This window comes from Panthera pardus, unplaced genomic scaffold (genome assembly GCF_024362965.1).
Source record: "Panthera pardus isolate Hobbes unplaced genomic scaffold, ASM2436296v1 HiC_scaffold_6, whole genome shotgun sequence".
Lineage (NCBI taxonomy): Eukaryota > Metazoa > Chordata > Mammalia > Carnivora > Felidae > Panthera > Panthera pardus.
Window position 1 is genome coordinate 104,619,852 of NW_026526991.1, and position 26,498 is coordinate 104,646,349.

The following is a 26,498-nucleotide window of genomic DNA, read 5'->3' on the forward strand; positions in this document are numbered from 1 at the left end:
AATAACCATTTTTTAAAAATGTTTCTTTATTTTTGAGAGAGAGAGACAGAGTGCAAGCAGGGGAGGGTCAGAGAGAGAGGGAGACACAGAATCTGAAGCAGGCTCCAGGCATGACCTGAGCTGAAGTCAGATGCTTACTGACTGAGCCACCCAGGCACCCCTAAAAAGGTTTTTTTAATGTTTTTATTTATTTTTGAGAGAAAGAATGAGTGGGGGAGGGTCAGAGAGAGGGAGACACAGAATCTGAAGAGGGCTCCAGGCTCTGAGCTGTCAGCATAGAGCCCGACCCGGGGCTCGAACCCGTGAACTGCGAGGTCATGACCTGAGCTGAAGTTGGATGCTTAACCAACTGAGCCACCCAAGTGCCCCAAACTTGATTGGGATTTTACAATTTTGATCTGTTAATCTTTTCATGGAGTGCTTAAGACAGCAGCATATATCTTGCCCCTAGTGAATTTGTATAACCCTTTAACAAAATGAGCAGGATCTTAAAGATGTTTAAATACAGTGTTTAAAATATTCAATTCATTTTCTGATAATAAATGCTAATTAGTGATGAGTATAACCCATCACAGTAGGTTGGACTAGTAATTTTGAGATTTAGTCATAGTTTCATATATAATGCTTTAAATAGCTAATGGGTGATATATTTTCTAGTTCACCTTACAAATAACTCATAGCATGTCTATGGCAGCCTATCCAGTTGTAATTGATTTGAAGTAGGTTGCTATGTTGCTATTGAAGGATTTTCTGCTTTTGTTAGACTTATGAATATTTGGTGTTCCTTTGGAGATTCAGGTTGTAGAGAGCTATTATTATCTTTCTAATCTGTGAGGAAAGAGTTGAGACTACCATTTGTAAGTTGTATGTTATGCTCGTAGCTATTTGTGGGATGAATGAGAATTAAAGGCTGACATACAATCATTGTGTGTGGAAGCCTTTTTATTTTTAGGCCTGTGGTGTAGTCCAGGATTCTGAGAGGGTGTATATGGGTGTCTGTGGGGTGGGGCCCAGCTGGGGTGTGTTTTCTCTCAGGATGTATATAGATACTGGTACCAGTGCTCTTCTTATAGGGAAAAATGATTCTGAGACTTTCTGGTATTCTCTTTATGGTTTTCCTAACTTAGTTCACAGGCTTTGTGTGGTGAGTATTTATAACGCACAGGTCTGAACTGAGTTTTGTTGTTGTTTTAAGACCTTGCAGAGATTTGGTAGTGAATATGGGAAGTAGGATTTAGCATGTTAAGAAAAACCCTAGATCACAAAGAATTGACCTCCACAAGCTATGTCTCTTTCACCTTCCATGTTTTTCTGTTTTGTCTCAGCAGCAGTTTGGTTCCTTTTGGAGGCTTTGAAGTGTGTTATTTTCAGCATTACTGCCCCCCCCCCCTTTTTTTAATGTTTTCTTAATGCGAGTTGGGAAGGGGCAGAGAGAAAGGGGGCAGAAGATATGAAGTGGGCTCTGCACTGACAGCAGTGAGCCCGATGTTGGGCTCAAACTCATGAGCTGTGAGATCATCACCTGAACCGAAGTTGGACACTCAACTGACTGAGCCACCCAGGCATCCCCATCATTACTACTTTCCTTGTGGCCATCTGTATATTCTGGTTAAGAGATAGAAAAAAACACTTTTCCTAGGAGCAGTTAAAATTGAAAATTTCCAGAAGGAACTTTACTAAAAGAACTTAGGGAGGAAAACTCCAAATCTCAACTGCCCCCATATAGAAAAATATGAGAAATGGTTTGTTAAAAGCAGTCCATGTTTATTGTAAAAATTATAAATTTACAGACAGGATGCTACTTTCTTATTCTAACTTAATCTTTAGTTGATAGTTGTTGGACTGGTTAGAGCTTATGTAGTATATAGATTCATTTCCTTCCACCTCAACTCTGTCTCAAGTTGATGTTGGTGAATGGATATTATACAGAGATGTAGAATGGCTTTCATATTCTTGATGGCCTGACCTTCCCACTTCTTTTCTCCCCAACTTTATCCATCTGTCTATAAACATACAGTGACTGAATGCATGCTGTGATGCGCTAATGGGTAAGAGGTGTGTGTGTGTGTGTACTAAAATACTATTTTCATGGAGTATATGGTATAGTAAGAAATACAGACAAAACACATAAAGTATATTCATAAATTGTAGTACATTCTAGGAAGGGAACAGGCAGAATTACATGTTCTCTGCAGTTCCTATTACTACTTGGTTCTGTAGTGAGTAATGTTTACATTATCATCATATTTTAAACTATTTATTGGTTTTCTGTTTCCAGAATTGATTTGTAGACCAAAGAAGACAATTGTAGATCAGAAAATAAATGTTATATACCTATATGATGTAAAAGTAATGATTAGGGTGATGCATGTGAGGTACTTGGGTGTACTGGAAACCTAGATTCCTCGTCTTACCTTGAGGTAGGTGATGGGAGGTTAAGAGTTTAAATTTGGTGGAGGAAAAAAACAAACAAAGCATATTACTTAAAATTATAAAGGTAACCATTAGAATAATTAAAAATAAACTGTAACCCAATAAAAATTGGGAAAAAGGTGGTTATGAGCAAAATTCCTTGTCTTTTATGGGGAGAGACTCAAGAAAATGCTTAAAGTTTAGATAAATCAACAAATAAATGCTTATTCATTCATCTAATATATTTATCACCTATCTTTTATGTGCTATGCCCCATTCTAAGTGCATAGGTACAACAGTGAATAGAAAAGGGAAAATTTACTGGCCTCATATAGCTTTCATCCTAAATATATCTTTTAAAAAAAAATTTTTTTTTGATGTTTATTTATGTTTGAGACAGAGACAGAGCATGAATGGGGGAGGGTCAGAGAGAGGGAGACACAGAATCTGAAACAGGCTCCAGGCTCTGAGCTGTCAGCACACCCCGACGTGGGGCTCGAACTCCCGGACCACGAGATCATGACCTGAGCCGAAGTCGGCTGCTTAACCGATTGAGCCACCCAGGCACCCCTGTCTTTTTTTTTTTTTTTTTTTTTTAAGTTTATTTTGAGAGAGAGAGGGAGGGTTTGAGAGAGAGGGAGAGAGAGAGAGAGGGAGAGAGAGAATCCCAAGCACGCTCTGCGATATTAGCACAGAGCCTGACGTGGGGCTTGATCCCAAGAACTGTGAGATCATGACCTGAGCCAAAATGAGGAGTAGGACACTTAACCGATTGTGCCACCCAGGTGCCCCGTGGAACTTTCTTTCAGTCTAGTGAAGGAGACTGATAGTATCAAAATGGTGAGGTGAAACAAATTGCATAATATGTGGTAATAAAAGCTATGTAGAAAAGGCTAAATAATTTAGAATTATGGAGATAGCCACTAGACTTAAAAGCAGAATGGTTAAGAGTGGTTATCTGTAATGAGAAGGATTGAGGAGGAGAGACTTTAACTTTTATTGTTTGAACTTTTATTTCTACGTGCATGTGCTGTTTAATAGTAATATTTAATGTTATAGCTATAAATATATTAACACATAGTACCAAATTGGACACCAGATATATTTGACTGCAAATATGCTTATAATTTTTTGGAGATTATTCTTTCTTTCTTTTTTAAATGTTTATTTCTGAGGGAGAGAGAGAGAGCACATGCATGCATGAGCAGGGGAGAGGCAGAGAGAGAGGGAGACAGAGGATCTAAAGGATCTGCACTAACAGCGCAGAGCTGGATGTGGGACTTGAACTCATGAACCATGAGATCATGACCCAAGCTGAAGTCAGATCCTTAACCAATTGAGCCACCCAGGCACCCCTGAAGATTATTATTTAAAAGGAAAGTCATAACATCAAGATCACAAGATAACACTTCATACAAGTTAGGACAGCTGTAGTAAAAACGATAGACAGTAACAAGTGTTGTTGAAGATGTGGAAATATTAGAACTCTTATACTTTGTGACTGACAATGTAAAATGTTGCATGGGCACCTGGCTGGCTCAGTTGGAAGAGCAGGGACTCTTGATCTCGGGGTCACGAGTTTGAGCCCCAGGTTGCGGGTAGAGGTTACTTAAATAAATAAACTTAAAAAAAAATGTCAAATGTTGCAGATGCCTTGGAAAACAGTTTGGCATTTCCTTCAGATGTTACAGGGAGTTTTCATATTGCTCAAATAATTTTACTCTGTGGTATATACTTAAGAGAATTGCAAACATATGTCCACACAAATATGTACATGAATGTATCATGGTAGAATTATTTATAATAGCAGAAACCCAAATGTCTATCAAGTGATGAATGGATGAGCAAATGTAGAATTTCCATTTAATAAAATGCTGTGCAGCCATAATATGGAATGAAATGCTGATACATGCTACAACATGAATGAACCTTGAAAACATTATCCTAATGAAAAGAAATAAGACACACAAGGCCTCATATTATACGATTCCATGTATATGAAATATCCACAGTAGGCAAACATATGGAGACAGAAAGTATATTGGTTGCAAGGGCCTGGGAATGGGAAATGGGGAGTTACTGCTTATGGGTTTGTGGGATTTCTTTCTGCAGTGGTGAAAATATTCTGCAGTTAATGGTATAGTTGTACTGCCTTGTGACTATACTAAAAATCACTGAATTGTACACTTTAAAATTGTGAATTTTATAATATCAAATTAACATCAATTAAAAGATGTTGAAATAAAAATAGAAAGGCATACAAAGAAAAGTATGTTGTTTCTCAGTGGAGCGTGGAAGGAGAAAAACAAGGGTATTAGAATAAGGGGCTTTTATCAAATAAATGACCATCTGGCCTTTTTAATATGTCTCCCACTTTCAATTTGATAATGTCTATCAGTGAACTGTTGTTGATGATAATGTATCATAGCCCTTAAATATGTTGGGCTGGGAAAATAAAATTAACGAGCATCAGCAGCTTGGAAAGAGGCAAGACTGTATAGGCAATAGGCTGTTTAGAAGACTGCTGTAGTAGTACTGGCCAGACAGGATGAGGTTGTAGCTGTAGGGAAATGAAATATATTAGAAAGATAAAAATTGATGGTACACAGTGATTGATTAATTAATGAGAGTTGAATGGAGGAGTGAAAACGGAGTCAAAATGAATTCTGTCAAAGTAGGGAACATAGGAGGAGAAGCGCTTGTCTTAGGGAAGATGTATGTGTAGTTAGAGGTGTTGAGTTGCCTATGGAAAATCTTGGCAGACGTATATAGTAAGTAGTTGGTCATACAAGTTTGCAGGCCAAGGGAGAAGTAAGAGTTGGGAATATTGATTGAGAAAACCTAAACTAAAGTAAGCACCTACCTAAAATAGGTGATAGTTGAAGCAAGTTGAGACAGTGGTTGTGGATAAGATTGCCCAGGGAAAGTAAAATAGCAAGAGACAACAATATGGTTAGGGATAGAGCTGTATGCTGTATAACAGTGTTTTAAAGATAGAGGAAGAGAAGCCAATAAAATGTATGAAAGAGGGATTATCTTGGAGAAATAGTAAAACCAGAAGAGTAGTATCAGAGAGACCCAGGTAAGAGTTTCAAGATAGAAGTGGTCAGTAGTGTCAAATGCAGTGAAAGTAAAGAGAATCCGTTGGTTTTGGCTATAAGGAAACCATTCTGGCTTTATCCTAGAAGTGGTAGTGAGAGTTTATAGTACGTAGGGCCTCATGCCAATATATTTCTGTTGGATATCTTTATACCACCCATTCCTGAAAAAGTTTTATTTTTTGTCCTGATTATAAAAATAGTATGTGCTTGAGAAAAATCTAAAATTTAGTGAGAAAGTGAGATCACCACCAGAAATCTTACCCAGGGTTGTACATCCTGCTGAAACCTCCAAAAAAAAAAAAAAAAAAATTGGTGGTGTCTGTGTTTATAACTTTTTCTTTTTTTTCCTTGGTTTGACAATAGGATCACAAACATTTTTCTGTATCATTAAGTATAGAGCTACATCATCATTTATAATGAGGTGGTATATTAGTTTTCTAGGTCTTCTATAACAAATTACCATAAACTTAGTGATGTAAAAAACCAGAAATTTATTCTCTCACAGTCTTGGAGGGTAGAAGTCCAAAGTCAGTATAGGCAGGCCTTGCTCCCTGTGAAGGCTGGAGAGAGAATCCCTGGTTGCTTTCTTCTTGGCTTCTGGTGGCTCCTGACAGTCCTTGGCATTCTGTGGCTTATAGCTGTGTGACCCTAGTCTCTGTCTCCATCTTTACATGTGTGTCTTTCCTGTGTGTCTCTCCTGTGTGTCTCTCTATGACTGAATCTCTTTTTCTTTTCTCATAGAATCACATCATTCATTGGATTTAGGGCATACCATAATCCAGTATGAACTCATCTTAACTTGATTATATCTGCAAAGACCCTATTTCAAATAAGGTCACATCCTGAGGTTCTTAATTGACATGAATTTTGGGGTGACACTATTCAACTTGTTGCAGATAGTAATTCATTTTATAGTTTTGCCTTAACTTATATAGCCAATGCCCCATTGTTGGATATTTAGATTGTAACTTTTCACTATTGTGAACATAATGAGGACAGAGAATAATATATGCAATAGAACCCAGGTGATCCAGCTGGGCACCTTTTGGCTCTCCCTTGCCCCATCTTAACAGTGGATGGACATGTGTGGCAGTCCTGGCCTGAGATGAATATGATGATCAAGGGCTGAGGCCCCTTTGGGATGAAACTTGATGTTGCTATCAGATAAGTCACTAAGAGCTGTAAACAGGGAGAAATTAGTACAGGAGGGAGAAGATGAGTACGATTTGTGTTCTTGAGAGATTGATAGCAGCAGTAGTTTGTTCTAGTAACCTTCCTCTTCTGTGATTCCCCTCAAAAACAGAGGCTTATGAAAATCATGGAGGAGCTGCTTCCTTTTCCTGTGTGGACAAATAATTTTGCAGTGCAAGGGGTGGACTGTACTGTTCAGATCTCCTGTTGTGGGTAGCATAACTGCCTCACTGTCTCCACTGTATTGCCTTTGTATTTTTGTCAAAAATGAGTTGTCCATATATGTGTGGTTCTATGTTACTTTTTAAATTATGAAAGTAATTCATATTCCTGTTACAACCTCAATCAGTGTAGAAAAGAATAATGTAAAAACCCATGTCTCCTCATGGCTTCTTGAAGCCACACGTTCTTCTAAATTAAAGAACATATCTTGTATATCTTGTATCTCTTATTACATACAGACTTACCTTTTTTTTTTTTTTTTTTTTTTTAATTTTTGAGAGAGAGCACGAACGGGGTGAGGGTGTGCAGAGAGAGAAAGGGAGACACAAAATCTGAAACAGGCTCCAGGCTCTGAGCTGTCAGCACAGAGCTCAATGTGAGGCTCAAACCCACGAGCCATGTGATCATGACCTGAGTTGGGGTTGGACGCTTAACTGACTGAGCCACCCAGGCACCTCACCTTATTCTTTTTAATAGCTGCACAGTATTACTATAATTTTAGACTATTACCAGAGTCTTGTTATTTCAAAGAACTCTGCAGTTTTTTCTTACTCAGTTTTCCCACTTGTGTGAAAATATGTGTAAGATGAATTCCTAGAAATATGATGACTAACATTTATTGAAAACCTACCAAGAACTACATAGATATTTTATACTTACTCACTCATTGATTTGGTCCTTATAGCTAATTTTTGAGGAAGATACTACATCCATTTTATTGATGAGGACACTGAGGGTCTAAAAGATGTATTTATTTGTTGAATCTTATACATTTAAATAGTGGAGCGAAACCAACCCAAGCCTTTCCTACTAGTTACTGCATGACTAAGCCTCAGGAGCACAGTAAGAATTCACAAGAAGCTTGTTGGGATGAAATGTGTATAAGGTCTGTGTATTGAATTTTGTTACTGCATATTTTTATACTTATTCCCCAGAAAAGATTTCAGGTCTCATTTTTGTTTTTCCTGGTTGGGCATAGTGTTACTGATATGCCTTAATACAAAGGGCAACAGTGTTAAGGAGGATAATATAAAAATTATGCCCATGTATTCTGAACACTATTGCTTGATGATTTGGAATTCTATTTTTTTCAACGTTTTTTATTTATTTTTGGGACAGAGAGAGACAGAGCATGAACGGGGGAGGGGCAGAGAGAGAGGGAGACACAGAATCGGAAACAGGCTCCAGGCTCCGAGCCATCAGCCCAGAGCCTGACGCGGGGCTCGAACTCACGGACCGCGAGATCGTGACCTGGCTGAAGTCGGACGCTGAACCGACTGCGCCACCCAGGCGCCCCTGGAATTCTATTTTTAATTTTTGCCATTGCACTTCATTTGGGGAATTAAAAAAAACTGACTTAAAAATAAATTTAAAAAATGACACTTATTGTTTTAAAAATAAACCTAATAATTTTAATTTTTTATATGATTCCCATCATTTTTTTATTTTTAAAAAAATTTTTTTAATGTTTTTATTTATTTTTGAGACAGAGAGAGACAGAGCATGAGCAGGGGAGGGGCAGAGAGAGGGGGAGACACAGAATCCGAAGCAGGCTCCAGGCTCTGAGCTGTCAGCACAGAGCCCGACGCGGGGCTCAAACCCACGAACTGTGAGATCGTGACCTGAGCTGAAGCCGGACGCTTAACCGACTGAGCCACCCAGGTGCCCCGCTATCATTTTTTTAAAGATTATTTATTTATTTTGAGAGAGAGAGAGAGAGAGAGAGAGAGAATCCCAAGCAGGCTCCACATTGTCACTGCAGAGCCAGATGTAGGGCTCGAACCCATGAACTGTGAGATTGTGATTTGAGCCGAAACCAAGAGTCACATGCTTAAATGACAGAGCAACCCAGGTGCCCCAAAAGTAAACCTAATGATTTTAAATGTTAATTGTCTTGTGCATGTGTATATATGTGTATTTTCTTTTTAATTGAGAGAGAAAGAGGGTACACATGCACACATGTGCACAGAGAAGGGGCGGTGGGGGGAGAGAGAGAGAGAGAGAGGGACAGAGAAAGAGAGAAAATCTTAAGTAGGCTCCCCACACTCAGCCCGATGCAGGGGTCGATCTCACCACCATGAAATTATGACCTGGGCCAAAGTTGGACACTTAACCAACTGAGCCACCCAGCGGTCCCAAGAAGAACAGTTTTCTTAAAAAATTGAAATCTTTAAAAAAATTTTTTAAGTTTATTTTGAGAGAGCGTGTGTGCATGCAAGGCAAGTGCACACACTCACAAGAGTCGGGGAGGGGCAGAGAGAGGGAGAGAGAAAGAATCCTAAGCAGGCTTCTCAGTGTCAGTGTAGCCTGACATGGACCTTGAACTCATGCACTGTGAGATCATGATCTGAACTGAAAATCAAGAGTTGGATGCTTAACTGACTGAGCCACCCAGGTGCCCCTTAAAAAATTGAAATCTTGACCATTCAGTACATTTCTTTATGATTTTCAGGCATAATGTTAGAAGACAAAAATACATAGCAATACGTATAGAGAAGGAGGTTGTCAATTTATGGAATTTGTCTTACATTGCATTTAGTTGCGGTTTCCATAAATGAATTTCAAGCTTACTACCACCTTCTGAATATAAGAACGATCTTAATGAATTGTATTCAGATTTATGTTAACTTGTGGATTCAGCACACATTTATTACATATTTGATATGTATTAGGCATTATGCCAGGTTTTGGAGATAAGACATTCCTTTGCTTTTAAAGAAGCAATTAATTAACCAAAATATAGTAAGTACATTATTTTAGAAACTCTTGGTTCCATAAGAGGGGCACCTAAATTAGACTGAAGGATTTACGGGTTTGTGTAGGACCGTGACTATTAAATTTAGTTTGGAAGAATGAGTAGTAAGTACTCAATGAGTAGTAAGTAGTTAGCCAGTTGCTGGGGAGGAGGAAGGTCACAGAAGCAAGAAGAGGGCATGATATTTTAGGAAATTGCACGTACTTGATCATGGTTGTCACATGGAAAAGGAGAGTGGTTAAGTAAGCTGCCTTCAGGAGGTAGGCAAGACCGAAATCATGAAAAATCTTATATACACTGCCAAAGAATTTAGATTCTTATTTTGGAAAGCCATCAAAGGAAGTATGTAGGTGTGTTCATGTCATATTTAATTTTTAGAGCAGTGGTTCTTAAGCTGTTTTGTTCCAACATCCCTATATACTCTTGAAAATCAATGAGGACTTTAAATAGCTTTTGTTTATGCAGGCTGTATCTATTACTATTTACTATATTGGAAAGTAAAACTGAGAAAAATGTAAAGCATTAGAGTATACAAGCATACATTCCATTAGTGGTCAGTGGGATATACCCCATGTCACGTAGCCTCTGGAAAACACTCCTATACGTTTGTAAGAATGTGTAGTGAAAAAGGCAAATAATATCACAGTATTGTGAAAATAGTTTTGCTCTCCTGAAAGGGTCTTAGGGAGTCTTGGAGGCTCCTGACCCACTTGGGGAATCGTTGTATTAAAAGATCATTCTGTCCCTATCAAAATAACACCAGAATTCACAGAGCTAGAACAAACAATTGTAAAATTTGTATGGAACCAGAAAAGACCCTGAATAGCCAAAGCAATCCTGAAAAAGAAAACCAAAGCTGGAGGCATCACAATTCTGGACTTCAAGCTGTATTGCAAAGCTATAATCATCAAGACAGTGTGGTACTGGCATAAGAACAGACTCCTAGATCAGTGGAACAGAATAGAGAACCCAGAAACAGACCTGCAAACGTATGGCCAACTAATCTTTGGCAAAGCAGGAAAGAATATCCAATGGAATAAAGACCGTCTCATCAGCAAATGGTGTTGGGAAAACTGGACAGCGACATGCAGAAGGATGAACCTAGACCACTTACTTAAGCCATACACAAAAATAAACTCAAAATGGTTGAAAGATCTAAACGTAAGACAGGAAGCCATCAAAATCCTAGAGGAGAAAGCAGACAAAAACCTCTTTGGCCTCGCCCACAGCAACTTCTTACTAAACACATCTCCAGAGGTAAGGGAAACAAAAGCAAACTGAACTATTGGGACCTCATCAAGATAAAAAGCTTCAGCAAAGGAAACAATCCGCAAAACTAAAAGGCAACTGATGGAATGGGAGCAGGTATTTGCAAATGACATAGCAGATAAAAGGCTAGTATCCAAAATCTGTGGAGAACTTATCAAACTCAATACCCAAAAAACAATCCAGTGAAGAAATGGGCAAAAGATATGAATAGACACTTTTCTAAAGAAGACACCTAGATGGCTAGCAAACACGTGAAAAAATGCTCAACATCACTGATCATCAGAGAACTACAAATCAAAACCACAATGAGATACCACCTCACATCAGTCAGAATGGCTAAAATTAACTCAGGCAATGACAGATGCTGGCAAGGATGCAGAGAAAGAACTCTTTTGCATTGCTGGTGGGAATTCAAACTGGTGCAGCTACTCTGGAAAACAGTATGGAGGTTCCTCAAAAAATTAAAAATAGAACTACCCTATGACCCAGCAATTGCACTACTAGGTATTTATCTAAAGGATACAGGTGTGCTGTTTCAAAGGGGCATATGCACCCCAATGTTTATGGCAGCACTATCGACAATAGCCAAAGTATGAAAAGAGCCCAAATGTCCATTGAATGGATAAAGAAGATGTGGTATATATGTATACAATGGACTATTATTCAGCAATCAAAAAGAATGAAATCTTGCCATTTGCAACAACGTGGATGGAACTAGAGTGTATTATGCTAAGCGAAATTAAGAGAAGGATGAGTATTACATGACTTGACTCGTGGAAAGATACAAAACAAATGAACAGAAGGGAAGAAAAATCATATAAAAATAGGGAGGGGGACAAAACATAAGAGATTCAAATATAGAGAACAAACAGAGGGTTGCTGGAGGGGTTGTGGGTGGAGGAATGGACTAAATGGGCAAGGGGCATTGTGGAAGACACTTGTTGGGATGAGCACTTGATGTTGTATGTGGGGGAAGAATCAATCATTGGATTCTACTCCTAAAATCATTATTGTACTATATGCTAACTAACTTGGATATAAATTAAAAAAAATATAACTCATTTGGATGTTGTAAATGAAAAAAAATTTTTTAATGTAAAAACAAAATAAAATGAAATGAAAAAAAAAAAAAAGATCATTCTGGAGGCACCTGGGTGGCTCAGTCAGTTAAGTGTCCAACTCTTGATTCCGGCTCAGGTCATGATGTCGTGGTTTGTGAATTCTAGCTCCACATCAGACTCCACTCTGACAGTGTGAGGCCTGCTTCAGATTCTCTCTCTCTGCCCCCCCCCCCCCCGCCCATACCCCCTGACCCCTTCCTTCCCTCTCTCTCTCTCTCTCAAAATAAATGAACTTAAAAAAAAAAGATTCTGGCAATGATGTTGAGAATTGTTTAGAACCTACAAAAAGCAACACATTTTCAGTTGTGATGGAGCATGCACATGTGTATGCATATGGCTACCTGAAACGAAGGTTTCAGGAAACAATTCTGTATTAGTTATCTTTTGTTGTGTTAAAAGTTAAAATTTACTAGATTAAAAAACCAAACATCTCACAATTGTTATGTAGAGCATAGCTGGCTCAGGGTTCCAGCTCAAGGTATTTCACGAGGTTGCAGTCATCTGAAGGCTTGATTGGGGTTAGAAGATCTTTTTCAAATCTATCTCACATGACTGTTGGCAGGGGGCTTCAGTTTCTTACTATGTGGCTCTCTGTGTAGGGTAGCTTGAATATCCTTACAACATGACAGCTAGCTCCTCACAAAGTGAGTGATCCAAGAGAGTTACCCAAGACAGAAGCACCATTGTCCTTTATGAGTTAGCCTTGAAAGTGATAACATCATCAGAAGCAAATTATTAAGTCTACTTCATATTCAGAGAGAGAGCAATTTTGCTTTCCCCCTTGAAGGGAGTAGTATCAAAGAATTTATGGAGATACCTTAAAACTATCACAGTACTTGTCAGGAGAGTGAGTCATTCATGAGTCTTTTCTTTCCTGTATGCCTTGCTGGGTATGCTAAGTATACAAGGCCCTGAGTGCTCTTAACCTGGGCCATTTCTCAGGATTGTGTTTGTAGCAAGCCAAATTGAGGAATGAGGTAATGTTTTCCACTAGGACAGAGAAGGCTTACTGCTTGTTATGAGTGGTGGACTCCCTAAACTCAGTGTCTTCAGCTGCAACGCAAAGCCATTGCATGTGTAGCATCTCTTTGAGTTCCTCTTGCTACCTGTGGGACTTTGGGGTAACAGTGAGCCAATGTAGACATGATGCTTATACTGTTTGCTGAGCTGTGAGTAATAAATTGTTTTTGTCTCTGAACCAGGAGACTCATGTGTTCTGTCTGATAAGCAGAGGGAGACTTGAAACAACCACAACAGATACTAGATAGGGAACTAAGAAAATATGGATAGGAAGCTAACTAAAGGACCCTGGGGACAACATTATGGACTCAAACTGTACAGCTGCATGATTTTCTCCAGTAGCAATCAGGATTCCAGTTGTATAATCAGTGAAGGTATTTCTTTTGGATTAATCAAGGACAAGGGAGTTTGGAGCGTGAAATTTTTTTCTTCAGACTTTCATGGTATAATTAATGTACGCTAAACTGAATGTATTTAAGTATATAGTTTGTTGATGGGTACCTGGCTGGCTCAGTCAGTAAAGCATGTGACTAGATCTTGGGGTTGTAAGTTTGAGCCCTATGGTAGGTGTAGATTATTTAAAAAAATAAAATCTTAAAAAAATATATAATTTGATGAGTTTTGACATGTATACACCTGTGAGACCATTACCCCAGTCAAGATAATGAACATTTGCATCACCCCAAAAGTTTCCTCCTACTCCTTTTTGATCCATGCCTCCCCCGACCCCATCCCCAGGCACACACTGATTTGCTTTCTGTCATAATAAATTAGTCCTAGAATTTTACATACATGGAATCATACTGTATAACTTTTTTTGGGTCAGAATTCTTGTCAGTTATTTAAAGTGCAAGAATTATTATTTTGTGGTTGTATGCCTGGCATATTAAAAAAGAATTTTTTTTTTGAACACTATCTTCTCTGAAGCTTATGAGATTAAAAAGCCAGTATGAAGAATTCAGAACTAGTAAATTTCTTTCTTTGTTGTGTATATGAATATAGTTCTGATAATAACAAAGACTCCACATGCAAATACCGTTTTGGATCTGAAAGTGACTTGGACATTAGAGTGCACCTTCTAATATTGAAAACTTGATGGGAATTTTTGTTATTGGATCTTAGCCTATTCAGTATGATTTAGTTATATGATTACATGAAAACAGAATTCTGAACAAAAGCACAGTTGGGAATTTTTTTCTGGAATGTGGCATTTTAATGTTCTGATGGCATGATTCCTGAGACTGAATTATTCCTCCTTATGTTGTTAGTTTTACTTTGTTCTTTTGCCCAACATCTTTTAAAAAAGACTTTTTCCTTAATAGAAAGGTAAATGTGATTATTTAAGCTTTATACCTGGAAAACCTAAAATTGCCCCAAAGAGTACTAGATTAGCAGGACACACTGCCATAAAACTGTGGAAGCCTTTAATATTCTATGGACAGTTGAGATGTTCTCATCAGCAGATGATTGTGGTTAAGTACAGTAGGTAAGAGCTTCCAGGGCTCTGGAATTAGGTGCCCTGATTCAAATCTTCACCCTACCACTTTAGATGTCACTTAACAGCTAAAAAACTCACTTTCTTCATCTCTAAAATGGAGATAATGACAGTACCTGTGTTATGGGAGCCTTTTATAAATTTTTTTAAAGTGTTTATTTTTTGAGAGAGAGACACAGAGTGCAAGTGGGGGAGGGGCAGAGAGAGAGAGGGAGACACAAATCCAAAGCAGGCTTCAGGCTCTGAGCTGTCAGCATGGAGCCTGACTTGGGGCTTGAACCCATGAACTGTGAGGTTGTGATCTGAGCCGAAGTTGGAAGTTAGACACTTAACTGACTGAGTCACCCAGGTGCCCCAAGGGAGGCTTTTAAATATTAAATTAGATCTTAATGTTAAATATTAAATTAAGCTAAATATAAGTTTTTAGCATAATGCCTGACATGCAGTAAATACTAAATGTTAGCTTTTGTTATTATTATTGAAGGGATTGTGGGTAATAAATGTCTCTTAAGCAATATTCAGATTACTTAAAAAAAGAAAAAGATTTGCATCCCTCTTTGATCTTGAAATAGAATTCATTCAAACAGTAATATATAGGTAATTATTTGTCACCTACCTCACAGTCCAGATAAATTATGAGAAAGGAGGGCTGCCTAGCTGGCTCAGCTGGTAGAGCATGTGACTCTTGATCTTCAGGTTGTGAGTTCCATCCCCATGTTGGGCATAGAGCTTACTTTAAAAAAAAAAATCATGAAAAGAAATTTTTGCTTTTTGAGCTAAGGTTAGTCCTGGAGAGAATTTCCTAACATTACTAGTGAAATGTTGCAATTTCTGAACTTGGTGTACTATTGCTATTTCTGAGATGGAACCGTAAAGATTTGGGCTCTGTGTATTTTCTCTTCTGCTTGTTGTTACCCTAGGGCTATATTTATTAAGATGAGACTGCCAGTGTATTCGTATTTCTAAAGAATAACCTGTTGGAGTTTGACTAAAGTATATGGATTCTTTAAAATCATATTTTTGACTGTGAGTTTCTTGGGTAGTGTTTTCAGTGAAGAATACTTCTTATTTGAGAGAGAGAGTGTGAGTCAGGGAGAGGGGTAAAGGGAGAGAGTGAGGGAGAGAGAGAGAGAGAGAGAGACAGAGAGAGAGAGAGAGAGAGAGAGAGAGAGAGACAGAGAGAGAATCCCAGGCAAGCTCCATGCTGAGCACAGAGTCTGATATGGAGCTTGATCTCATGAGATTATGACTTGAACCAAAATCAAGTCTGATGCTCAACCAACTGAGCCTCTCAGGTGCCCCTGATTTATTATTATTAAAAAATTTTTTTAATTTTAATTTATTTTTTGAGAGAGAGTGTGAGTGGGGATGGGGCAGACAGGGAGACACAGAATCCAAAGCAGGCTCCAGGCTCTGTGCTGTCAGCACAGAGCCTGACGCCAGGCTGCAACCCATGAACCGTGAGATCAAGACCTGAGCTGAAGTCAGACCCTTAACCGACTGAGCCACCCAGGCACCCCAACCCCTGATTTATTTTTGAGAGAAATGTATAAAGTAGATATCTGTGATACGTGTTTTAATTATACTTGTAGAATATGAACATATTTTCCTTTTAAATAATTCAAGTTTTATTGTAGTATGAATATAAAGTGAACCTAAAGTCTCCACCAACATTTTGTCCCTAACCTCTCCTTACAATACAAGTTACTTTCCGCTAGTCCCATTTGGCATTGGCACGTTTTCAAATTTGGCATTTCCCTTGTAAGAATTTTTTTATATATTTTGTATAGATATTTATACATATGATAGGTGTGTGTATATATATAATGTTTTTAAAACCTTTTTTAATGTTTATTTTTGAGAAAGAGCATGAGCAGGGGAGGGGCAGAGAGAGAGAGAGAGACAGACAGACACAGAATCTGAAGCAGGCTCCAGGCTCCGAGCTGCCAGCACAGAGCCCAACACAGGGCTCGAACTCATGAACTACAAGATCATGACCTGAGCCAAAGTCGGCCACTTAAGCAACTGAACCACCCAGGTGCCCCATGTTAGATACATTTTTCACCTAGTTTTTGGTTTTTCTTTTAATTTTGCTTATAGTATTTTTGGTATAATACTTTGCCATTTTGACATTATCAAATCTATTATTTGTTTTTCTTTATGGTTTTTGCTTTTTGTTTCTTACTTAAGAAGCCCTACCTTAACTCAAGTTCACAAGGATCTTCTAGTACTTTTGATAGTTTTAAAATTTTATATCTTTAATGTACATAGAATTTATTTCTGTGCATTATGTGAAGTAGGGATATAATTTATTTTTCCAAACACCAGTTCAAACCCCATTTATTGAATGATTTGTCTTTTTCTCACTCTTTTGAAATGTTACTTTTAGGATATACTAAACTTACATATATAATTTAGACGTATTCCTGGACTAGTACTGTACAATTTTAAATACTATGGCTTTAAAAGGCTGTAAGTCCTGAGGTGCCTGGGTGGCTCAGATTGTTGAGCATCTAACTCTTGATTTCAGCTTGGGTCATGATCCCAGGGTTGTGGGATTGAGCCCCGCGTTGAGCTCTGTGCTGAGCATGGAGCCTGTTTGAGATTCTCCCTCTCTCTCCCCGGCTCCCTTCCTCTCTCCCCACTCCCCCTTTGCCCCCTTGCCTAAAAAAAAAAAACAAAAAAACAAAAATGGAGGGGGCTGTAAGTCTTTATGAGAAATCCTGGGGGTCAGTCAGCTGTGGTTTGGAGTCCAGATTCCCCCCTACCCCCAGTACCCAGTGGGCATTATGCAGTATCCTGTAATCATATACATTGTTTTCTCAATGAGTGTATGAATAATCACACTAAATGAGATAACCTATAAACAGTAGTGACTTCATACCAGATCAGGTTAGGTTTTACTGCTAAGTGAGTTAAGAAGAAACAAAACTTACTTTTAGAGCTTTTTTGATTTTTGCATTACAGGTAAAGGATCATGGACCTGTAATTTATCTTGCTATTTAGGGAACATCTTCCTTCTTTGTTTTTCTGTTGCAAATTGTTTATGTTATTCTTACACCTTTACTCTTCTATTTGAATTTTAGAGTCAGCTTGTTGAGATATATGGAGAATTCTGGGAGATTTTCATTGGGATTTGCAGTATTTGGGAAAGAACTGACAACTTGTACATTATTTTCTTGTCCATGAATATGGATAACTTTCCTTTTGTTCAGGTGTTCTTTCAGTAGAGTTTTACAGTTTTTTCCAAAAATGCTTGCATATTTTTATTAGATTTATACCAGTTTTATGGTTTTGTTGCTACTGTTGGTGGGTTTAAAAAAATTGCATTTTTCTAATTGTTACGATTAATGTACAGGAAAGTACTGATACTTATATATTGATCTTGTGTCTGACTGATTTGTAGAGTTCTATTATTTTAATAACTTGTCAGTTGATGACTTGGGTTTTCCAGTTAGAAAATCATATATTCATACATTGAGTTTTATCTTTTCATTGCTAGTCTTTATACCTCTTATTTCTTTTTCTTTTCCATTTGCATGGTATGGTTTCAGTATTCAGTTTTGAGACATGCAATATACTGTTAAAATGTTTACAGTGAAATGCGCTATAAACAAATTTTGAATGAATGAATAAATAGATGATAGGGAAATCTCAAGAAAAGTTTCTGAGAGGGAAATGTTTACTATTGGAGGATTTAATGTGTGATCTTTTCATTGCAGATATGGTGTAAGGTATTTCTTCAAGACTGGACAGCTGAAGACCTGTTATTTCTGATTAGCCTTAAGCAGACTTATAGCCACTGAGAAACCTCACAGAATTTCATATTTTGCTTTCTGCTGTACATCTTTCTTGGCACCTGTGTTCAACCTGCAACCATGTATGGAAGTGCTCGCTCAGTTGGGAAGGTGGAACCAAGCAACCAGAGCCCTGGGCGTTCACCTAGGCTTCCACGTTCCCCTCGCTTGGGTCATCGTCGAACCAATAGTACAGGAGGGAGTTCTGGAAGCAGTGTTGGAGGTGGCAGTGGGAAAACCCTTTCAATGGAGAATATTCAATCCTTAAATGCTGCCTATGCCACATCTGGCCCTATGTACCTAAGTGACCATGAAAATGTGGGTTCAGAAACACCTAAAAGCACCATGACGCTTGGCCGTTCTGGGGGACGTCTGCCGTATGGTGTCAGGATGACTGCTATGGGCAGTAGCCCCAATATAGCTAGCAGTGGGGTTGCTAGTGACACCATAGCATTTGGAGAACATCACCTCCCTCCTGTGAGTATGGCATCTACTGTTCCTCACTCTCTTCGTCAGGCAAGAGATAATACAATCATGGATCTGCAGACACAGCTGAAGGAAGTACTGAGAGAAAATGATCTCTTGCGGAAGGATGTAGAAGTAAAGGAGAGCAAATTAAGTTCTTCAATGAATAGCATCAAGACTTTCTGGAGCCCAGAGCTGAAGAAAGAACGAGCCCTGAGAAAAGATGAAGCTTCCAAAATCACTATTTGGAAGGAACAGTATAGAGTTGTGCAGGAGGAAAACCAGGTTAGTTTTATATATATGTTTACCTTTATTGATCAGATTCATGTATATAAATGAAATAAGCTATTCTCTTTCTTTTTTTTTTTTTAAGTTTATTTTAAGAAAGATGCACATGTGTGTGGGGGAGGGGCAAAGAGAGAGAGAGGGGGAGAGAGAGAATCCCAAGCAGGTTCTGTGCTATCAATGCAGATACCAGCGCAGAGCTCCACACAGGTCTCAGACCGTGAACTGTGAGATCATGACCTGAGCCAAAATTAATAGTCAGATGCTCAACCAACTGATCCATCCAGGTGCCCCTTAAAGGAGAGTTTTACAGTAGCCACCTCATTGTTGATTTTATACTTTATTTTGGGGTTAGTTAAAAATTATGAAGTGATAAACTTAACTTGGATTTCTTTAGTGTTCCTGAATGATACTAAGAATTAAAGAAGGAATTAGAAATGATCTGTCTTTGATGATGTGAATCTGATTTAAGATTTCTGTTGATTATTTTACCATTCTATTACTAATACTCAGTTCAGGCATTTATATCTGCTGTTTTGGTTATTATTATTATTTTTAATGTTTACTTATTTATTTATGAGAGAGAGACAGAGCGTGAGCAGAGAGAGGGAGACACAGAATCTGAAGCAGGCACCAGGCTCTGAGCTGTCAGCACAGGGTCCTATGCGGGGCTCGAACTTTCGAACCATGAGATCATGACCTGAGCTGAAGTTGTATGCTTAACTGACTGAACCACCCAGGTGCCCCAAATCTTGGTTTTTGAAGAAGGTTGCTAGTTGTATTGTTATGTATTTTAAAGCCCCAAACTTACTTTCTCAGTAATAAAAATCGCTTTTCTCTGATCATAAAAATAGTACTGGAAAACACAGGTATGAAATCAAAATTTATCCCAAATTCTCTTATAACTTTGTTTTTCCATCATTAACATTTTGCTGTTTCTCCCTAATGAACTATTTCTGTGCATATACACATATACAATTTATACAAGTAGAATATTATAGGTGTTAACATTTTGACCTTTTTTAGCCAACATTTCTGCTGTATATTAAAGCTCTATGATGTGTATCTGAATCATTATTTTAATGCCTATATATTGTGCGTGTACTAGTTAAGCTAACATCACAGTTAAAATGTTTCAAATTTATTTGATAGTACAATATGAATTAAAAACTAAACCTTTAATTCATTTGAATGAGCTTTCAAAATAATTAGAAAGTATGAGAATTTTCTTCTTTGTGAGATATATTATAACTTCAATTACTTTGCTTTTACTTTTTAACCAGTGATTAATTTGTCATCACACACAATCTGAATGTGTTATTATTATACTTAAATCTCTTAGCAACCCAACCTTTTTAAAAAAGAGGAAATGTCCTTTAAAAAGTATTTCCTAGGAATTTTCTTGAGTTTGAGTCTTCAAGACTTTAACAACGTGAAAAGAAAGAAAAGAACTAAAAGAGACCCCCGTGTTAGATCTTAAAAGTAAGGACAGGGTTCCTAATGTTGGTTCTGATATATTTATTTATTTAAAATATAGATATCCTGGTCTTGCTTCATAAATAGCTTTGGAGATAGAATCCAGCAACCTATATTTTATTTTTTATTTCTTTTAAATGTGTATTTATTTTAGAGAGAAGGCATGCGAGAAGAGGAGGAGCAGAGAGAGAGAGGGGGACAGAGAATCTGAAGCAGGTTCTGTGCTGTTAGCAGCAAGCCTGGCCTGGGGCTCAGCCACCCCCAGGTGCCCCAAGTTTGGGATCTTTAGAATGGAGTACTTCTAATTCTTTAACTAGTCTAGACATAGGGAATTCATGATGATTCTCCTGTCATCTTTGAGCTCAATTGTGACAGAAGGGAAAAGAAACAAGGGACCGTTGGCCTGATGCTTTTCAACCTTTTTTTCTGCCTACTACACTTCAGGGTAGTGACAGACTCCTATACATAATGATTATTAACTGTGACAGTGACCCTTAGTAGAAGGAATGTGTGTACAAAAAAAAATATTTAAAATCTTAGGTATTAGATATGTTTATTTAAAAAAAAAAAAAGCCATCCAGGTGATTGATAATCTCCTCACCTTGAGAATCATTAATGTACAAGATAAAATATTTAGGTGATCTATGACAGTAGAATGGGGAAACACATTTTCTTCAGTTCACATTTATGTTCTCAGAAAGTGAAGTACAACACCAAAAGTTTATCATTCCTAAATAAGAAATAATAGATAACATTCTGAAAGTTTTTACAGTTTGGTGTTGAATTATAAATATCAAGAGAGAAAAAATAAGTTTGCTTTATTTGGTCTTGTGGTAAGGTATCAATATAGCACAGGTCTTAAAAACTGGGTCTGTATTTTGAGGGTAGGTACTAGGTTTTTTTAATTTATAAAAATCAGATTGATAAATTGGAGTACAATAGTATATCAATGCTCAAATATGAGGTACTTTGTATTTAGACAGGAGTCATAGTGCATGATACTTGAGTATTATTTAATCTCAAATGTTAATAAAAATCAGTTTACTTACATTTACCTGAGAAGTGGCTCAGCTATAACTTATTGTTATAAATAGTGAATGAATGAACAGTTCCCTTTATAGTTTCTACCTTTCAATGTATTGATAGTGTGTTTGTGTGAATAAATGTAACGTGTATAAATGGAAGTGTATATATAATTTAAAGTGGATTTTGGTAGAAGTTGAATGGAGATAACTGGATTTATTGTTGAATTAGCTAGCTTCTGTGTACCTTTCTTGATGATGCTGAAAATATGCCTTTCACCAAGATGGTTTTTATTATCAAACAATTTGGAAATGTCCATTTTAACAGGAAAAAAATTAATGGTATATGTCTTTATTTTCAAATAATTGAGGCAGCTAATTATGCCTATACTTTGAAAGCTGTGTGGGTAAAAAGCAATATCCTTTCTAATTACCAAGCTACATTGAGAGGCAGAGTATTTGAGTCTTCTGCAAAGAGTGTAGTGGGGACTCAGCACTTCAGTCCAGTGGAAGTGAAACAGTCCACAGGCTATGATGCCAAAAAAACCATATGCACTGAAGGAGGGTGAACACAGCCTTATCTAGATTCCGCCCCTTGCCCTAATTAAGCACCAGTGCTGGCAGGAATATATTCTTCCTGTACCCTCTGTAATTACCACACAATCCTAAAATTGTATAACTTTGGTCCAAAAAGCAAAGGGTGCAATTTTAAAGTAAAGTGAGACATTGCAGTGAGATACAGAGAACTGGGAATGCTAATTAATAGATTATAGTGAGCCAACAGTGGGCCCTAATTAAACTCTGCATTCATTATACCCTCCAGAGCCCTGAGAGGTCGGACATTTTCCACTTTACAAAGAAGATTGGTTTAATAGGATTTACAGTAATTAAACAAATTTCCTCATTCCAGTTTGAGAGTGGGGATTTAGATGCATTCTAAATGTTTGATCTGATTGGGCCACAGAAGTTTGTTCTAGAATCCTGTCAAATGTAAAAACACATTTGCTAAAAATTGCTTAATGTGTATGGTTCATTATTATGGACTCCTTTTAGAAAATTGTTTCTAAAATAAATACCCAGGTGTTTTTATATCTCATACTCCTTTTGTTGCTGAACTTTCAAATGTTGGTGGCTAGAGATACGAAACAATGCATGGTTTTTAATTTTTTTATTTAAAAACATTTTTTTAAGTTTATTTATTTTGAGAGAGCAAGCCAGCGTACAAGTGGGGAAAGGGCAGAGAGAGAGAGAGAGAGAGAGAGAGAGAGAGAGAGAAAGAGAATCTCTAGCAGGCTCCATGCTGTCAGTGCAGATCCCGACATGGGGCTCGAATCCACAAACCGTGAGGTCATGACCTGAGCTGAAATCAAGAGTTGGCCGTTTAACCTCCTGAGCCACCCAGGTGCCCTGGGACAATACATGTTTTAATAGGAAAGACCTTTCTTTTTTTTTCTTTAAATTGAGAATGAGGAAGTTTCTTAGTGTATGTTTGGTGAAGAATAAAAGTCCAGCTATGAGCTTGGTTGAATTGCAGAGCTAAGGCTTTGGATGATTTATGTTTTATTTTATCTAACCAACCTTTAACAAGATATTGTCATACTTCTTTTTTTGATATTATGCCTTGTAATATTTCTCTTACGTTGATTTCACTTGGAAGCTTAGTTTTGAAAATAATTATTTTAAAGCACTTTCATTGGGATTTTGTGTGGTGAGAGTAAATTCTATCTAATACTCTAGTGTGGCAAGTGAATTTAATGTTTTTGTGTATTTTTTTTGTTTTTGGACTCTGATTTTATTCAGGACTTTGATTTTTGAATTTTGATTTTATTTATTTAAGGATCAAGAAAATTTTCAAGTTCAGAAATACAAAAAGATAAACTAACCCTATATAAATCTTTGGTCATTTGTTCTCATTGTTAGGCTGCTGGTGGCTATTAACATTTTTAGTTTTAGGTTGTACCTTGATTTGTCACATGGTGAAAGCTATTTGAATTTAATGTTTTTGTTTTTTTTTTTAATTTATTTTTGAGAGACAGAGTGTGAGCAGGGGAGGGGCAGAGAGAGAGAGGGAGACGCAGAATCTGAAGCAGGCTCCAGCTCTGAGCTGTCAGCACAGAGCACGACGCGGGGCTCGAACCCACGAACTGTGAGATCATGACCTGAGCTGAAGTAGGATGCTTAACCAACTGAGGCACCCAGGCTCTCTGAAAGCTATTTGAATTTAAATAAGCTTTTTCATGAGGTTCCTAATTATTTCACTGTCACTTATTAATTTATTTTTTAAGTAGGCGCCATGCCCAGTGTGGGGCTTGACTCATGACCCTGAGATTGAGTCCCTCACTTTACTGACTGAGCCAGCCAGACGCCCCTGTTTTACTCTCATTTAAAGTCTGATCTTAAAATCTGGAATCTGTGTCTTGGACTATTTATTTAACTTTTCTTTTTGATAATTCTGTTTTAACATAGAGATGAATTATGAATGATAAAGCAGAATTATGAGAGATAAACTGTTTAACTTTTCTTTTGATAATTCTGTTTTAACATAGAGATGAATTATGAATGATAAAGCAAAATGATTTATTGTGGATAAATTGGTATGTCCGAATCTATTTTCTGGATGTAATCTTTTTTGGTGTTTCAAAAGTGAGATGTGTTAAAGGAACTATGTAGCATGCCCTGAGAAAATTAAGTCAGATGTAAAATAGATACGTTCCTTTGGGGGAGTTAATTATTTTGAGAAGGAAAATTTGTTCATGTTTGGCTTCTACAAGTTTAAGCTACCTTTCCATTGGATTTTGTCATATCCGAAGTATGAGGTGGGGATAAGAAATTGGCTTCTTGCAGAATTGGTAAATTTGCTCTACTTTGAATGTAGTGAAGTGTTATGAAAAATGATTCAGTGAATCTAATAAAAAATGTTGTGCAAATATCTGATAAGGCTTATTTGTGAGGAGGAATTTGCCAGAGGATTGCAGCTGCTTCTTCCCTCCACATTCTCTTCTTGCATTTCACAGTGCAGTCTAGTGATTTCATCTCAGTGACAGAATAGTTTTTAGGGATTTGTTAATTTATAGTAACTTTGCAGATAGTAGCTTAAATATGAGTTGGGAAATCCACTTTTGATTTTCTTATGTCAAAGAAACCGGAAATTGAACTTGTTTTTTTTAGTTATGTTGAATAAGGGAGGACAGAGTTTTACTTTTTATTTTATTTTTTTAAAGTTTGTTTATTTTGAGAGAGAGAGTGTGCATGAGTGGGGAAGGGGAAGAGAGAGAGAGAGGGAGAGAATCTCAAACAGGCTATGGGCTGTTAGCGGAGTCTGACACGGGGCTCAGTCTCACAAACCTGAGATCATGACCTGAGCCGAGATCATGACCTGAGCCGAAATCAAGAGTCAGATGCTTAACTGAGCCACCCAGGCTGCGTCCCCTCCCCCCTTTTACTTTTTAAAATCATACCGCTCCTAGAACTTGACATCATGTTATGGGTGCCCTGTTTGCCCAGAAGGGTATTGGAGGGGCCTAGAAACCATGCTTACAAGAGGTGGTTGAGAGAACTAAAGAAGGGAAGACTTAACGACATTTTATTTTTATGCTGTGTATTTGATACGCAGCCATGTAGAAGGGAGTGTTTTTTCTTTTTCATTACTTTTTTGGGGGGGAAGGCAATGCTAGAAAAATGAGTGCAAATAAGAAGGTTATAGATTTCTGGCTCCATTGAAGAATATACTGTATTTTCTAACTAAGCTATATCCGTTTGTTGGAAGAGTCAGTTTCAGAAAGTAAGGCTTGACCATCACTAGAATTGGTTACAGGGAAGCCAGAATGTCTTTGGCAACTGTGTGGGTGTGCTTAGTCTATCAGCTCTTCAGAATGTCTGAAGTGGTGTAGAGTAAAGTGGTACTTTGTGAAGAACCATTTAGGGAGTTGCACTCCCCATCTTCCCACCCCCTTTAATCCTTCCCTCCCTTACTTTTTCTCTCTCTTCTTTTTGATAGCTTTATTGAGATACAATTCAGTTCATCCTTTAAAGTGTGTAATATTTTTCTTTCTTAATCTGGGATTTATTTGAAGAGGAATTTGAAGAAAGTAATAGGAAGTTGCCCCAGGGATTTCTTGAACAAGGAAATGAATGACATAACAAAAAGTACTATTTAGGTGCAGTTTTTATTGTTGTTAGCAGAATGGATTGAATCAAGAAAGGCAGGGAAAGAAATTGACTTTGTTGCAAAAGGTCTGGATTAATGTGGGTAATAGGAATGGAGAAGAAGGTGCATAATCATGAGGTATTTTCAAATGAATATTTGGATATCGACTATTATGGCAAGAGAAGACTGTGATGGACCGTGGTATTGAAATGGGGGAAATGTTTTTGCCATTGATGAAAAGTGGATAGAAATTAGAAAGTGGAACTGGAAAGTGTGTTTGGAAATAAGAGACTAATGACTTTGACATTAGGTCCATACACATAGATGTTATTATGTGTATGCTTGTTAATGTTGGAAAATTTACTGATCTAGTTAGTTCAGTATCACAAACTCTGCTTGTGGGAGTAAGGAGTGGAGAGGAGGAGAGAAGCTATTAAATGGTTTATGTTTTATATGTATTTTCTCACTGAGCTATTTTTGTGTTTTGATCTTCTTCATTGTGGTATTTTTCTTTGAAGGCAGACAACTTGAGTGAGTCAATTCCTAAAAATCACTGTTCGTTAAAAAATGGTGATAATGGTTGATATTCCTGTCATAAACAAACTTCAGTAATAGATGTCCTTTGTCTTATTTTAGTTAACAAGCTCATTGAAGATCATGAGCTTTGCATAATGAATTTAGAGTACATTTGTCAAAAAGGGAAATATTGCAGAAAATGTG

General features: G+C 37.5%; 1 protein-coding gene across 13 annotated transcripts in view; it reads left to right on the forward strand.

Annotated features, from left to right (window-relative positions):
* ERC1 (ELKS/RAB6-interacting/CAST family member 1) overlaps window positions 1-26,498 on the forward strand; it is a 516,510-nt gene that overhangs the window by 21,792 nt on the left and 468,220 nt on the right. For all 13 annotated transcript variants that reach the window (XM_019464949.2, XM_019464947.2, XM_019464955.2 and 10 more), the window contains exon 2: window positions 18,309-19,133. In XM_019464949.2, coding sequence (XP_019320494.1) covers window positions 18,465-19,133 — 669 coding nt within the window. In that variant the 5' untranslated portion in view covers window positions 18,309-18,464. The remainder of the gene's footprint in view (window positions 1-18,308; window positions 19,134-26,498) is intronic.